The sequence below is a fragment of the Apodemus sylvaticus genome, chromosome 1 (genome assembly GCF_947179515.1).
Source record: "Apodemus sylvaticus chromosome 1, mApoSyl1.1, whole genome shotgun sequence".
NCBI classification, from domain to species: domain Eukaryota; kingdom Metazoa; phylum Chordata; class Mammalia; order Rodentia; family Muridae; genus Apodemus; species Apodemus sylvaticus.
In genome coordinates, this window is record NC_067472.1 from 41735457 (window position 1) to 41750502 (window position 15046).

Below are 15046 nucleotides of genomic sequence, written 5' to 3' on the forward strand. Positions count from 1 at the left end.
TACTGCAAGGTAGTGATCATAAAATGTATTATTCTCTGTTTTTAAAAAAATGAGGAGCCAGGACCAAGGCAGAAAGAGAAACAGGTTCCTCAAACCCCTGTTCCTGTTTCCATGTGGGTCAGGGGTGGGGGAGGTGGCAGTTTCCCTGTGAAGAAGTTATCGCCCATTCTTATTAACCAGAGCATCCTAAGAATGGTATTGAGTTCCTTCCATATCTTGTGCTGAAGCTTCAATACAGAGAAGCATTGTATTCAAAATGAAAACGCTTGAGTTAAAAGTTGTCCTTTACCAAGTTCCCAGAACATTCAGAGTTCAAACTCTTAGGGAGTGCTATTTACAGTCTTTCTTTGTACACTGTCTAGGCTCTAGGTCCTAGATTCTAGTAGAGCTCAGTGGTTCACAACCTTCTTAATGCTGAGACCCTTTTAATACAGTTCCTCATGTTGTGGTGACCTCCAGCCATAAAATTAATTCAGGGTTACATCATAAGTGTAATGTTGGTACTGTTGTGAACTGTAATATAACTATTTGATGCCCAGGATATCTGATATGCAACCTCCAAGGGAGTCATGACCCACAGGTTAAGAACTGCTGCCTTACTGTAAGAATTCACAGGTAGAGACCTTCCCAAAATCCGACATTACTTTCCCTCTAAAAGAATCTCCACAAATGACCTTGGCATAATGATCTTTGAGGGTTTGTGAGTAACAGTGAACTCTGATTGAAAAGTCATGCACAGTTTTCTGTTCCCACCAAAAAGACAAAGACAATTTGAGGATTCAATTTCACACTAAGTCTGCTTAGCCAGACAGAAAATAGACCTGATTGGCTGAAAATTTAAAGGTGGCCAAAAGCAGACCCTAGAGAGAGGTCCTTTCTCTCCAGGAGCATCCTGACCTGGGTTATTGTATATTCTGGCAGCTTTGACCTAAAGACTCACGGTCCTTCACCCTAGCTCCTTCTGAGGAAAAGACTTTTCTTTTTCATTTCACAAATTTCCTGTTTTCCAGTCAGTCTATCACAGAGAAGGAAAAGTTATGCAGTAATATAAAATGTCTTAAAAAGTCCAGAAAATTATAACTGGCTTTGAGTGTCCACAGCAGTTGTATCCACACCCTTAACACAGATTTGGCTTGGTAGATTAATTCCTCTGCCAACAGCCTCCAGATGGAGCTGTGCCCTTTCTGCCCCGCCCTGATCTGCCCATCCAATCATATCCAGTTATGCAAATGACCCTTAGTGAGTGTAGATAAACAGGAACAAGTGCTCTTTCAGAACCAGTTTGCAGAGCCTGTCACCCTGTGTTCCAGGATCCAAACCAGCAATGTCTTCCCCTGCACAACCTGCAGTCCCTGCCCCGCTGGCCGACTTGAAGATTCAACACACCAAGGTAAGTCACTTATTATTTTTTATTGAGTATCTTTTTCAGTTACATTTCCAATGGTAAAACTTCTCCCAATTTCCTCCCCTCCCAAAAGCCCCCCTCCCCAAAGATTCCCTACCCCTCTTCCCACCCTCTGCCTCCATGTATATGACCCTCTACCAGACACACTCCTCCCTCCCCTTCCTCCTCCTCCCTCCCCCTCTGTTTCCCTTTGTTGGGGCCTCTATTGAGCCTTTACCTGACCAAAGACCACTCCACCCACTGATGCCCAACAAGCATTTCTCTGCCACAGTTTTGGCTGGAACCATGTGTACCCCTTGGTTGATGGTTCAGTCCCTGGGAGTCTTGGGGTGTCTGCGTGTCCGAAGTCATTGTTCTTCCTATGGAGCTGTAAACCCCTTCAGCTCCTCGGGACCACCCTCCAGATCCTCCATTGGGGACCCCAAGCCCAGTCCAATAGTTGGTTGCTAGTTTCTGCCTCTGTATTTGTAGGGCTCTGGCAGGGCCCCTCTGGAGACAGCCATGGCATGCTACTTTTGGTACACACTTCTTGTTGTAGTGTCGAGTTTGGTGACTGTTTTATGAGCTACACTTTTCCGGGGCGGGGCGAGGGGGGGCGCTGGTTAAAGCACAGGTAGGTTGAAGCCTCTTTAAGAGCTCTTTTCAAACAGGAAGACAAAAGGCTTGCAACCTTAGTGGCCTGATTAAGTAGTAAATTTTAAATAAATTTTAAACCGCAACAGAGAACTGCTCATAAGTTTATCTCTTGACATATATCCAAGGGAAGGATTTTCTTTTGTATTCAAGGTTCTTGAGCCAGAGTGCAGTGAACCAGTGTGTTCTGTTAACTCTGTGCAGTGGGCACTTAATGGTGAGACAGACAAACAAGAGAACTTACTAGAAGGAAGGAGCCAGGCATCTGGGAAGGGCCTCTCTCTCTCTCTCTCTCAAGCACACTTAACCAGGATAATATGACCATATATTTGAGGGCACAGTGACTTGGAGGCTGTTGCTAAAACTCTCAAGTAGACTTGAGTTACTTTTCCTTTTATGAGATGTAAACTGTACTTGTTTTTTTTTCTCCAGGCAACTTTGCTGTTGTTGGAGAACTCATTGTCAACTGATAAATATTTAGAGCCACAGAGCAGGAGCCTGAGCCAGGCTTCTAAATCTGCAGCCAGGAAATGCAAATGATCAAGCTGGGTGGTCCTGAGGCGCTATCTTAATTTTGCCTACTGAATAGTTAAATGCCTACTTTTGTCACAGATCCTAGGATTCCAAAATTAAGAAATCAATATCACACATACCTCCATGCATATTATTAGGACAGTCACTTAAAATCAGCCATGTTATGGTATGAAGATTATAAAGTGAGAGACTAATTGTTCAACTCTGGTGACAGTCATTATGACTTCTGAACTAAACAATAAAACCAGAATGTGTTAAAGTTAATGAGGAGAGCCTGATGATATCAGTTATTTCTTTTTCCTTTGAGCAAATGGAGGTGGCCTTGAAACATTGAAGCTTTATGCATTTTCCAAAGCACCCAAATTGAGGGAGCTTCCTGGCTTATGGGCTCTTTCCTTAGGACCAAGTCTACATAGAGGAGTGCCAAGAGTCAGGTTTAGGGATGGAGCTGAGAGTGAGAAAGAAAGTACCAATGACTGAATCAAGTTAAGCTAATATTTATTCATAAGCAACAATGAACAAATACAAAGAGAAAAGGGATCACATGCTTTCTCTCTCTCTCTCTCTCTCTCTCACACACACACACACACTCACCTCTAGTCTAGTGTTGTAGCCTAGTTCCTATAGAAGTGCAGGTAAGGCCTGCCATGTTTCCTCATCTTGCTTTGGATCCCCGCTGGAGCCTTGGTCCAGAAATGGGCTGGCTCTGGCAATGAAGTCAGTCTCAACATGAAGAGTCTCCTTTTGAGCTCTCAGGAATGAACCAAACCTTAGCTGCCAGGCCAGGGCTTTTAAGTGTCTTTCAGCTCAGACCCTCAACACCACTTTAACACTAGGATTTATCATCTCCCCTTCCCATACTTTTACCTTGATCTTAATTAATAAGAGCTAAATGAAACAATTTGGACAAAAGATAGTTCACTTTAAAACTTCCTTGAGCTACACACACACACACACACACACACACACACACACACACCAGACTTGGTCTTCATGGTATCTTTTCAGTCAATTAAAATTGGGGCTTTCACTGAGTCAGGGCATTTACCTTATCACATTTCACACTCAGTCATGTAATTTCTTTTGTATTGCTTACATTTATTCCTTACAAGGAGTGAGTCTTGGCGATGGCCGGCAAGTAGCTAGAAGTTCCCTGAGTCATGATTTCACCAGGTTTCACTGGATAGAAACATGCTTTTCAATTTAGATACTGACAAATGAGAATGCAAAAAATGTGGTTTGTCCACAATCTCCAACAGCTCACAGTTTGTATGTACCACAGATGCCAGTCTCATGCCCTCTGTCTTTCTCACATGGAAGAAATTCCCATCAAAATATATATGTTCAAACTATTTTAAGAAGATCAGAATTGTCAACCCAGCTTATACTGTTGCTTTGTAATCACTAAGAAGAGATTGGTTTGCATGGTTCCAACTGGAAAGGTATTTTCATGTCGGGTTACCCCACCTCCTTTATTCAACTTGTCATTTTTGAATTTTGCTGAGATTGTGTGTATGTGTGTGTGTGTGTAGCTCAAGGAAGTTTTAAAGTGAACTATCTTTTGTCCAAATTGTTTCATTTAGCTCTTATTAATTAAGATCAAGGTAAAAGTACTAGGAAAATGAGGTATTCCTTAATGTTCCATGTACAAACACAGGACTAGCAACTCCTTAACACAGAGTTTCCAGATAGAAACCTCTTTACTTCGAAGACATTGCATAAGCACATCTTGGAAGGATGACAAACCTAAGTTTTAAGAACCAATTACATTTTCGATTGGTGTTTATACTGCCTGGTTTTGTATGTCAACTTGACACAGGCTGGAGTTATCACAGAGAAAGGAGCTTCAGCTGGGGAAGTGCTTCCATGAGATCTAGCTGTGGGGCATTTTCTCAATTAGTGCTCAAGGGGGGAGGGCCTCTTGTGGGTAGTACCATCTCTGGGCTGGTATTCTTGGGTTCTATAAGAGAGCAGGCTGAGCAAGCCAGGGAAGCAAGCCAGTAAGAAACATCCCTCCATGGCCTCTGGATCAGCTCCTGCTTCCTGACCTGCTTGAGTTCCTGTCCTGACTTGCTTTAGTGATGAACATCAGGATGGAAGTGTGAACACAATAAACCCTTTCCTCTCCATCTTGCTTCTTGGTCATGATGTTTGTGCAGGAATAGAAACCTGGACTAAGACAGTGTTCAAGTACTTCCCTAGTCAATAATAAGCAACACCACTCAGTGGGTTTTTATTTTCTATGCATCTTCTCTATGTATATTTTATATAAATTTGGTCTATTCTGTAAGTATTTTCTTGATGTGCTGGTTACAGGATTTTTACACTTTGTAGTACACTATTTGTGTATACAATTAAATCTCAATGAGGCTTTCTGTATGCCTTTGCATCTCCCGCTGGAGACCTGTACTACATTTCCACTCCTAAGAGGAGTGGAAACAATCATTTAACTCAGCTCCTGATTGCAAAGCTTGAAAGGGGAAGGTTAGAAGTACTTGTAAAATTGCTTTGCCTGACCAGTGTCTTAATTTCTGAATTATTTTCCCTATGGTTTTACCCTTCTTCTTTATTACAGAAAGAACCAAATCGGTCTCGATACTCGAAAATGTAGGCTCATCTCTTGGGGTGGGTGGTTCCCGGTATCTTTAGTGGAATACTTTTAGAATGAGATCAAATGAAATTGATTGGCACTTCAATGGAAAACCCAGGGCATGACAGCTTTAGAACCTCAGCAGCTGACCAGGGGAAGAAGAGGAGAGGGCAGGGAGCACCTGTGCTGTTCAAGCTTGCAGGAAAGTAGAGTCCATGGCCAATAAGGAGCCATGTTACAGGCAGGGACCTTTTCAGGAAAGGAATTGCAAAGCCCAAAATGTTGGGAGGAAAAAAAATAAACTGTTCAGAAAAGTATGCTCAGAAAGAAGGGAAAAGAAAGTTATTCTTTTCTTTTTTCTTTTTTTTTTTTTGAATAGCTCAAAGAGTAATCAGACTTAGCACCCTACAAACATGGTCTAAACTTCTGCATTGGGGGTGGGGATTTGGGGGAAGGGAAAGTACAGCATACCACTAAAGGACTATTTTTTCCACTTATCACTTAGTTTGGCTTAAGATGAGCCCAGTTTCCTAGGGGTGGTCTTTTTTCCAAAGAGATTGAACCAGTCCAACTGTAATGGTAACTCTTCATCCTGGGCAGGGAGTGTATTCTCTTGACTAAAAACTTTTTGTTTTTTGTTTTCTTATTCTAACAGTGTTTGGTTTACTGGGAAAGGAACAGATAAGCATATTAATTACAAAAAGAAAAAGAAAAACACCTATAGTTAGAGAGTTGTATAATCTTATCCTTAAGAGTGTTTTTGTCTCCAAACAAAGCAAGCCATTGAAGCATCATCTTTTTAGGGCTCATTTTCAATTCCTCTTTGATGGGGTAGATGAAATGGAATTTAAGAACTATTTTTTGTAAAATGCAAAAGCTTTTGTATTTGAAGCCTCTATAATTACTAAGTCCAAGTGTATCTGGCATCTCCCTGTCCTTCCCCTTAGGGGTTGTGAGTAAACACTCCAGGTGTCCTTCTTCCCTGCTCCCAAGCTTTTGCATGAGCACCTCCTTTGGAAGTTACAGGACCCCTTGTCAACTCTATCACCTCCACATGTCTCTGCTTCCTTACAGTTGATATAGGATAATGAAAAGTCCCATTTCCTGGGATGGTATAAACAGTCTCCATATTTAATTGGTGTCTTAGGGTTTTCACTGTTTTGAAGAGACACCAGGACCAGGGCAACTTTTATGAAGGACAACATTTAATTGGGGCTAGTGAATAGATTCAGAGGTTCGGTGCATTATCATCAAGGCAGGGAGCATGGAAGCATCCAGGAAGGTATGGCACTGGAGGAACTGAGAGTTCTACATGTTGTTCTAAAAGCAAAGAGGAGAAAACTAGGAGGAAGCTCACAAAGCTCACACTTACAGTGACACATTTTCTTCAACAAGGCCATATCTCCTGATAGTGACACTCCCTGGGTAAAGTATGTTCAGATAACCCCAATGGGTAAGAAACAGTTGAGGCAGGCTTTGGCTCATGAAGATTGACTAATATTAGCCATCTTAGGTCAATGTATTTTTGTGCATAGTTTCCAACTTCTAGAATGTTCTTACCTCATTTTTCCAAATTTGTATCACACTATGTCATTCTCTTCTTATTTTGTCCTAATTTTCTGTCAATCTGTCTTACACAGTCATGTTCTGACAAAGACTTCATTAGAGAGAAGTTCTGAGTTTTCTTTCCAAGGAATTCAGGTGTGAAGAGTTTTGTCTCTAGGATTTGGTAACTCACTTACCTTTCTCATTGCACACTTCTTAAATATTAATTGACTAGGAACTCTGTAATTCCAATGGCAGGGCGGTCAAGCCTCTAAGGCCTCCACCGGCACCTACAATGCATGTGGTACACAAAATGCACACAGGCATGCACATATACATAAATAAAAATACACATCTTTTTAAAGAATTTAACTCACTCAGTGATATACTTTTCATGCTAAAAAATGTTTCATTGGCAAATAACAATTTTTGTGCACACAGGAAATAAACTACAGTGTTTCTTTCAAAGTTCTCACAGTGGTCCTATTACAGAACTAAGCTGTTCTTTATACAGAAGGAGTGGAGTTAAATGCATATTAAAAATAGTTTTTAATGAAACTGAAGATCAGGGTGCAGATATTGAAATTAAGACTTTTCCAAATGATCTAAGGAAATCTCTCATAGACGCTATGACTTTGTGACATAATAGTAAGACAATTCACAAGTGTCTAACCTCTATGTATCTAGAGCTGTTAAATGGCACAGCATGAACATTTTTGAGACAGGGAAAGACACACATTTAGGTAACATTTAATACCTCAACTTTATTCTATAGGACTCTCAAACCTACAATGTATTTAAATGCTTTTTATGTCTTTGCTGCATCTCTACAGATCTTCATAAACAATGAATGGCACAGTTCAGTGAGTGGCAAGAAATTTCCTGTCCTTAACCCTGCAACTGAGGAGGTCATCTGCCAAGTGGAAGAAGGGGACAAGGTAAGGAGCCCAGCACCCTCAGCTCCACTTTGCATCAAGAGCCTTTGTTTCTCAAACTTTGAACTCAAAGCCCACTAAAAATTCAACAAAAGACGTGAGAATACCCAAAACATAATCCACACATCAAATGAGGTACAAGAAGAAAGGAGGAGTGGCCCCTTGTTCTGGAAAGACTCAGTGAAGCAGTATTCGGCAAAACCAGAACGGGGAAGTGGGAAGGGGGGGTGGGTGGGAGGACAGAGGGAGAGAAGGGGGCTTATGGGACTTTTCAGGGAGTGGGGGACTAGAAAAGGGGAAATCATTTGAAATGTAAATAAAAAATATATCGAATTAAAAAAAAAGACGTGAGAAGGTGACTGCTCAGGCAATTGGGTACATTTTCATTTGTTCTTATCAAGAAAATTTGCCACATGTACACCTGGTAGAGAGTAAATATCCATAATACACAGAACCGAAGAAGCTAAAATTAAGAGAAAAAGAAACTTAATAAACAAACAAACAAACAAACCTCAGGCTATTGATTTGATGTTAGTGTTTCTAATGTAACCTGGGAATTGAGAAGAGGGGGATAGCAACCAAAATACCAATGGTCTGAGGCTACAGTAACACAGTGAAGCATAACTATTAAATAACTTATCTCTTTTCCTAAGGGTTAGCATTAACGTTTGATATGGGAAATGTTTTGAATAGTATGGGGAAAGTTTTAAAATAGAAATATACTTAGGGTGCAAATATACTTAGGGTGCATAGACTAAGACTTTCAGCTGCTTACTCTTTCTCCATGTAGATAAAAAATGACTATCACGAAGACTGTGTATGAGTTAATTGATAATTAGAAGAAAAAAAAAACCTAAATATCTATTAAAGTGTTTCAGACAGGTGTGAAAGAACACTGGTCTGATTTCTATTTGATGCCAGTTAACAGAACGTCATATCCTTGATGCTTTAATGATGAAACTTTTAATACTTAGCTCCTAGGAGACATCTTACTTTGGCAATGGGATTAATTGCACCAGAAATACAAAATTCTCTGCCTGGGTTCAGTAGAAACTTTGAGACTTTGCTGGGGCAGTCAGGGAGGTCTACCTTCTTCCTAAGGTTCAGAAAGGAAAGCAGGTGATGATCCCACTACCTTTCCTGTGAGCATTGATCTGCTCTGTGCTTAGTACAACTGCTCTTCCTATAGAAGAGATCAAAGAGACAAATCCATACCCAGCCATAGTGCAAGTCATGTCACAGTGCCAGTCTGGTTGGCGGGGTAAATGGTTCCTCTAAGGAAATTGTCAGTGATAAGCAAGAGCTTGTTTCTTAATCACATTCCTGTATCCGTATCTCCTTTTTGGAATTATTAAACAACTTGCATTTTTAAATAGTTGATTCTGAAACAATTTGTGAGGAATATAATGAAGATTGGCTACCATGACTTAGTGAAAGATCTTAACCTGATAAAGTGCACAGTCACAAGAAACCTGATATGCTAGACTGACTCATTAGGTCACAGGCTAAAGGTTGGTTTTGGAAAATCCATTTACAGCAGAATGCTTCTGCAAACGGGCCACATCCTGCCTTTCATGATATCACAAGGGTGTGGAAGGGGCCAGAGCAAATGCATGTTAGAAAGTAAAGCCTGCCTGTGGGTGGGAAGGGATTTTTTTCACTTCAGTTCCTCCTTTAGGAAACACTGACTAATTCTGGGGCGTGAGCTAATCTGTAATTGGAGGGATAATACTAAATTGCCATTTAAGTAAGTGCTGCAGACAGGTGTGAAAGGAAACTGATCAGATTACTATTTTTCTCCATCTCTCAGTGAAGTTAATATGGGGGTATACATTCCAGGAGAGATGGAAGCATTCAGACCCTCCCTAACTAAGTTAAGAGTCTCTTGACTTCCCACTTTCATTCTAAGTGTCTATATACATTCAGCCTACGGGCTCTGACCTCAAAACTGGAATATTTTGTTTTCATCAGTCCATATGATTAGATGCTAGCAAGTCAAAGTTAACCTATACACTGTTTTCTGTTTAATTCCAAAATATCTTTAAAATGCTAGCCCCTGAACAAAAATCTAGAAATTGCGCATGTTGAAGTTAAAAAAATTCTACAAGCAATAAAAACATTTGTCACTAATAGTTTTGGATAATGCAAAAATGTTGTCACATAATGGAAAACAATTCCTTAAAGTATGATTATTTTTATACATATCAATAAGAATAAGTTGTATGAGGTTATGTGCCTTATCTAAAACATAAATAAATATTTGTGTATTTCCATGCTGCCAAACTATATTTAATAACAAAAAATTTACAAGATGTAGCCATTTAAATTATAGGAATTTGGCATCAAAGCCAACCACCTTAGCAGCCTGCAAGAGGGGAATGACATTTGTTATTCCAGTATTATTAACATTAATTTTCATATCACATATCACACAGCAAATATCTTTGTGCTTCTGTATATGAATATATGAGTTGCTAGTGAATACAAGTCACAAAGCTGTCAGTATAGATCAAGAGGTTCAGAAATGGGTTCTAAAGAATCTGTAAGGGACCATACCAGTGCTGAGAGAACTTCTAGAAGAATAGCTAGAGTCAGATGACAAATTGGGTCTAGAGCAGGAAATGGCATTTGAGAGAGGTAAATGTGTGCATGAGCTGGCAGTCCAGGAGGCTGCTTCAACAGCAGAGACCCAGCTGAGTCAAATAGTCCTTCATCTTTGACACAGATCCCAAATATCAGATGATAGCTCATTCAGAGGCCATGCTGTTTCAGTCTTTGGTGTCCATTATTTTATGGGGTCCAAGCAAGGGAGTTCCTTCTTTCCTGGGTATCTGATACGCTCTTGGGAATACTTTCTATTATTTCATTTTATTATGTCCACTTGCCCACATAATTTTAATTCTTCCCAGTACCCTTATAGGATGGTTCACATTCTATTGCCAGGAGTAAAGAATTTATCAATCTGTGGTGGATAAGTTGTAGATGGTGGAATTTGTGGATCCACCTAGGGGCTACAGTCATCCTTCTGCCCAAAATCAAGTCAAAAGCTGCCAATAAAATGTACTCTTATAGACCAATGCACAGGCTGAATAAAAATACTATTGTATATTACATGGAGCAACTCAATAGCAATGAATATTTAGTAAAACAGCCCTATTGATCATTCTTGCCAACATAATTGAATGTGTATGTCAGATGTAGCATAAAATGTTGGTTCAAATTCTGCTGTGTTTCACTAGCATAAGTTTTCCTTCCTTATCAGTTAAAACAGGGCACATGATACCTAAGTATAATAGTAACTTGTGTCAAAGAGAGCTTGTCTTTCTTCTTGGTGCTTAGATGGCTCTTGATTATCATTTGCCATTGAGGTGGTTTTCTGGTGATTATTGAACTTGACCGTTACACTGAACCAAGCTTTGGGGAAGACTTTGAAAGCAAAGTCTATGCTGGTAGATCATTGTATATTCAAAGAGAATTTCAGGAGCAAAGAAGAGAGTGGGTGACAGAGAGAGAGAGAGAGAGAGAGAGAGAGAGAGAGAGAGAGAGAGAGAGAGACAGACAGAGAGAGAGGGAGGGAGGGAGAGAGAGGCAGAGCGACATACACACACACACACACAGAGACAGAGAGAGAGAGAGAGAGAGAGAGAGAGAGAGAGAGAGAGAGAGAGAGAGAGCAGGAGAAGGAGAAGGAGAAATGTAGGCAGGAAGTCTAACCAAGAAAAGTCAGGTCATAAAATGTTGGACCTTGAAAACCAAACAGAGAGCTTTGCCCTTAAGACTGTGGATGAAGCCAGCAGTTGCAAGTGCACAAAGGAACACGATAAGATAAATGACACGAAGATTAAGCCTGGCAGCCTTATGGAGATAGTGGGAAGAGAAGAGAATGAATAAGAGGCTGTTTACAATGTACAGCAGTAAAGATCTATGTAGTCCAGGATAGAAAGGCTGAAAGGATGTGCTACAATGGACTAGGATACTGTAGCCATTTTCACACCAGGTACTCTAGGATCACAGTTAACTCTACCTTGTGAGCATTTGGCATGTCTGCCACATAGAAGATGAGACATACACAGCTTTTTGTGAGTTTAAAGATAAGAAAAAAATGCCTCAAATCTGTTGTGGCACAACATGTGTTAGTTTAGAATAGAGTGGAGCATCTGCTGCATCCACAGATTCCACTCTGGTGAGTTCAATCCTGGGATCTGAAATATGTAGCTGCTGACAGAGAGGGTGTCAAGAGGCATATCTCAGATGTGTGCACACTGAGTGCACAGACTAGTTTGGCTATTATTCCTAAAACAGTACCATTTACCAACTTCTTACCTAGACTTTGTACACAGCATCAGAAGTAGAGTTATGCAAAGAATGTCTGTGGGTTATTTGTAAATACTACACACATTTACCATTCATGATTTCAGGTTGTTTTTTCAGTGACTTGGGGAAATGTTCTTCTGGAATACTAAGGGAGGCCTGTGTTTATAATTGGATAGTGGCATTTAAACACTAGTTTAAACTGCACTGCGTGGTTTTAAAAACCATTGTGATATTATTCTCAAGGCTCATTACAAAAAAGATGAAGCCCACTGCTTCTTTGATCATCTGGATGTATGGGGGTTCCATGAACCAATGATTCCCATAGACAAAATAGTCTTCCCATACATGCTATTTGCCATTGATTAGATAAAGAAGAAAAAGCACATGAAATAGCAACCGAAGGAGCAGAGATGCTGACAGTACACTGGAAGAGACTAGAGTGGTCTGAATAAGGGATCTACCAAGGAATGGAGGGACCATGGAAACGTTTAGCAGGGAAGTAGCTCAGGAAACCTAACAGAGAAATTCAGTGGTCATAAAAGTATGTGAGCAAAACCAAGAAAGCTAAGCAGTATGGGTGGGACTTAATTCTATTAAGCAGTATATGATTAATAAAGGAAATCATCTTCTCTAGTTAATCAGGGCCTAAAGGTACTAGAGTGGATGACTTTGCACACAGTTTGGAAATAAGGCGCTTATCATATATACAGTGCTTAGATTTGAACGTGAAACATCCAACACAAAGCTCATATATTTATACATCTGTCACAAAGTTTGTGTGTCTCTTAGGCAGGCTGTGCATCATTGTGGACATGAAGTTCTGCATGACAGATGTAGCACCATGAGGCAGGGCATGTGGCTTACCACCAATATATTAGTCCTGAGATCTCCTGTCTCTTTTTGCTTCATCTTCTCCATTTGTAAAAGGAGGAATGAACTTGTCCCATTGCATTTTCTGAAACAAATGACCCAATGTGTGAAAATTAACTAGAACATTATTTCAAATAAAATAAAGTATCCCATTACAGGATAAGGTGACAACCATTAAAATATACGATCTCTATTTTAAAAGTTTAGCTATTTGATAGACAACTGGAACATATTCTAACTACTTCAAGGGAAACCATCTCACCATCTTATGGTGAGGTATAGAGACTGAGCTGTTGTTGGTGAGGACTGCGTAGTATTTTATAAGGTTGTGATGTTATATTTGCTCATCTAGTATTTTGAATATTCTGAATGGATTGATCTGTGATTTCTAGGCTGATGTTGACAAAGCTGTGAAGGCCGCAAGACAAGCTTTCCAGATTGGCTCCCCATGGCGCACCATGGATGCTTCAGAGAGAGGCCGCCTGCTGAACAAGCTGGCTGACTTAATGGAGAGAGATCGGCTGCTGCTGGCGGTGAGAATCCATCTAGGTCAATGGGAAACATGGGAGAGCTCCCTAGGGCACTCAGTGTTTCAACTGACCAGCCAGTCTGGTTTAAAGAATATGAAGACAACCTTCCTGCTTTTCTCTAGAACTACTCAGAATCCAGAATCCAGTTTCACTATATTTATCAAACCCTTCTTATGCTCTCAGAGACTATATACTTTCATTTTAATACTTATAGAAGTCATTATAGATTTCCATCATGGGTGGAGGATACATTTACTAGTCTTTTCAGCTTTGAATTTTAGTAAAGTCAATTGAAAACAAAGTGGTACCCAGGTTCAATTCTGAATAAATTACATTAGCTTTAGACTCTTAAGTGACAATGAGATTCCCACCTTAATTTTCTTAGAAAGTATCAGCAATTCACCAATTATTAATAAACATTTATTCCTTGAGGATTCTGCATTGTTCAAAACATGTAAAAGTAAAAGCCATACCTCTGTAATAAATGCATAGTAATTGAGATATTCTATTGGAAGAAATGAGCATTTCTTACAGCTTAGCTCTTTCCTTTGTCTTAATTGTGTAGTCAAAAGTGTTACTTCCTCCATCAGCATGAGAACCACAGGGAGAGCAGAACAGGTATATAAAGAAAGTCAGATTTGATTTAATTTTAGGATAGTAGTGGGCAGTATCAAACCTGTGCATCTTGCTTGTGAGCACCCACTGAAATGTATGATTTCAAAGCATCCTAAATAGTCTGCACAAAATGGCAGAGGAAAAGAAGATACTGCTAGATAAGAAAATGTGCAATTTCAGAATTTCCCCCACCTCCTTCTTTTGAAAATAGGTTCTTTTCTCATACAAAAATCCTGGTTATTGTTTGTCCTCCCTCAATTCCTCCCAGTTCCTTTCTCCTCCCCTGTGGATCTACCCCCTTTCTGTCTCTCATTAGAAAATAACAGACTTCTGGAGATAACAACCAAACATGATAAAATATAACTAATGAGACAGAAAATATCATATCAAAGTTGGTCATGGCAACCCGACAGGAGGAAACAAATCTGAAGGGCAGACACAGGAGTCAGAGACCCATTTTTTCTCACAGGAATCTATGAAAATACAAAGCTAAAAGCTGTCACTTATGCCAAGGACCTGATGTAGACCAATCAAGCCACTGGGCTTGCTGCTTCAGTGTCTGTGAGTTCAGGTGATTTAGGAGGTGTTCTCATTCCCTCTGGCTCTTGCATTATTTCTGTCTTCTCTACTGCATGGTTCCCTGAGTTCTGAGGGGAGGCATTGTTGAAATAACTATGATACAATTTCCGAAATAGGTTTATAGTTGACTATGGTAAATCCATAATAAAAGATGCCAGTGTTACAATTGTGTTAATAGACATAAATGCACATTATAATTGTGTGAAGTGACTATTTCTATGAGAATATGATAACTAATGTGACATTGTGAATAGATGCAAACAGCAAACTGTTGCCAGAGGCAGATATCATGTACAATTTAACTGGAACTCTGATAGAACAAAGAGACTAACAGTCATTTTTACAGCTGAGTACTTCTGTGACCAGTCCTTAGACACTGCTTAACCAGGACACATTTAGAACCTGACAGAAAAGGGACCAGAATCAGACAGTCAGAATCTTACAGTCTCTCCCACCAGGATCTGGCTATGCGACCAGAAATAAGTTGTTTGACTAT

General features: G+C 40.0%; 1 protein-coding gene across 1 annotated transcript in view; it reads left to right on the forward strand.

Annotated features, from left to right (window-relative positions):
* Positions 1 to 1259: 1259 nt before the first annotated feature.
* The window catches only part of LOC127689150 (aldehyde dehydrogenase, cytosolic 1-like), a 46231-nt gene continuing 32444 nt past the window's right edge, over positions 1260 to 15046 (forward strand). Inside the window, exons 1-3 of the mRNA XM_052188480.1 lie at positions 1260 to 1390; positions 7541 to 7645; positions 13219 to 13359. Coding sequence (XP_052044440.1) covers positions 1325 to 1390; positions 7541 to 7645; positions 13219 to 13359 — 312 coding nt within the window. The 5' untranslated portion in view covers positions 1260 to 1324. The remainder of the gene's footprint in view (positions 1391 to 7540; positions 7646 to 13218; positions 13360 to 15046) is intronic.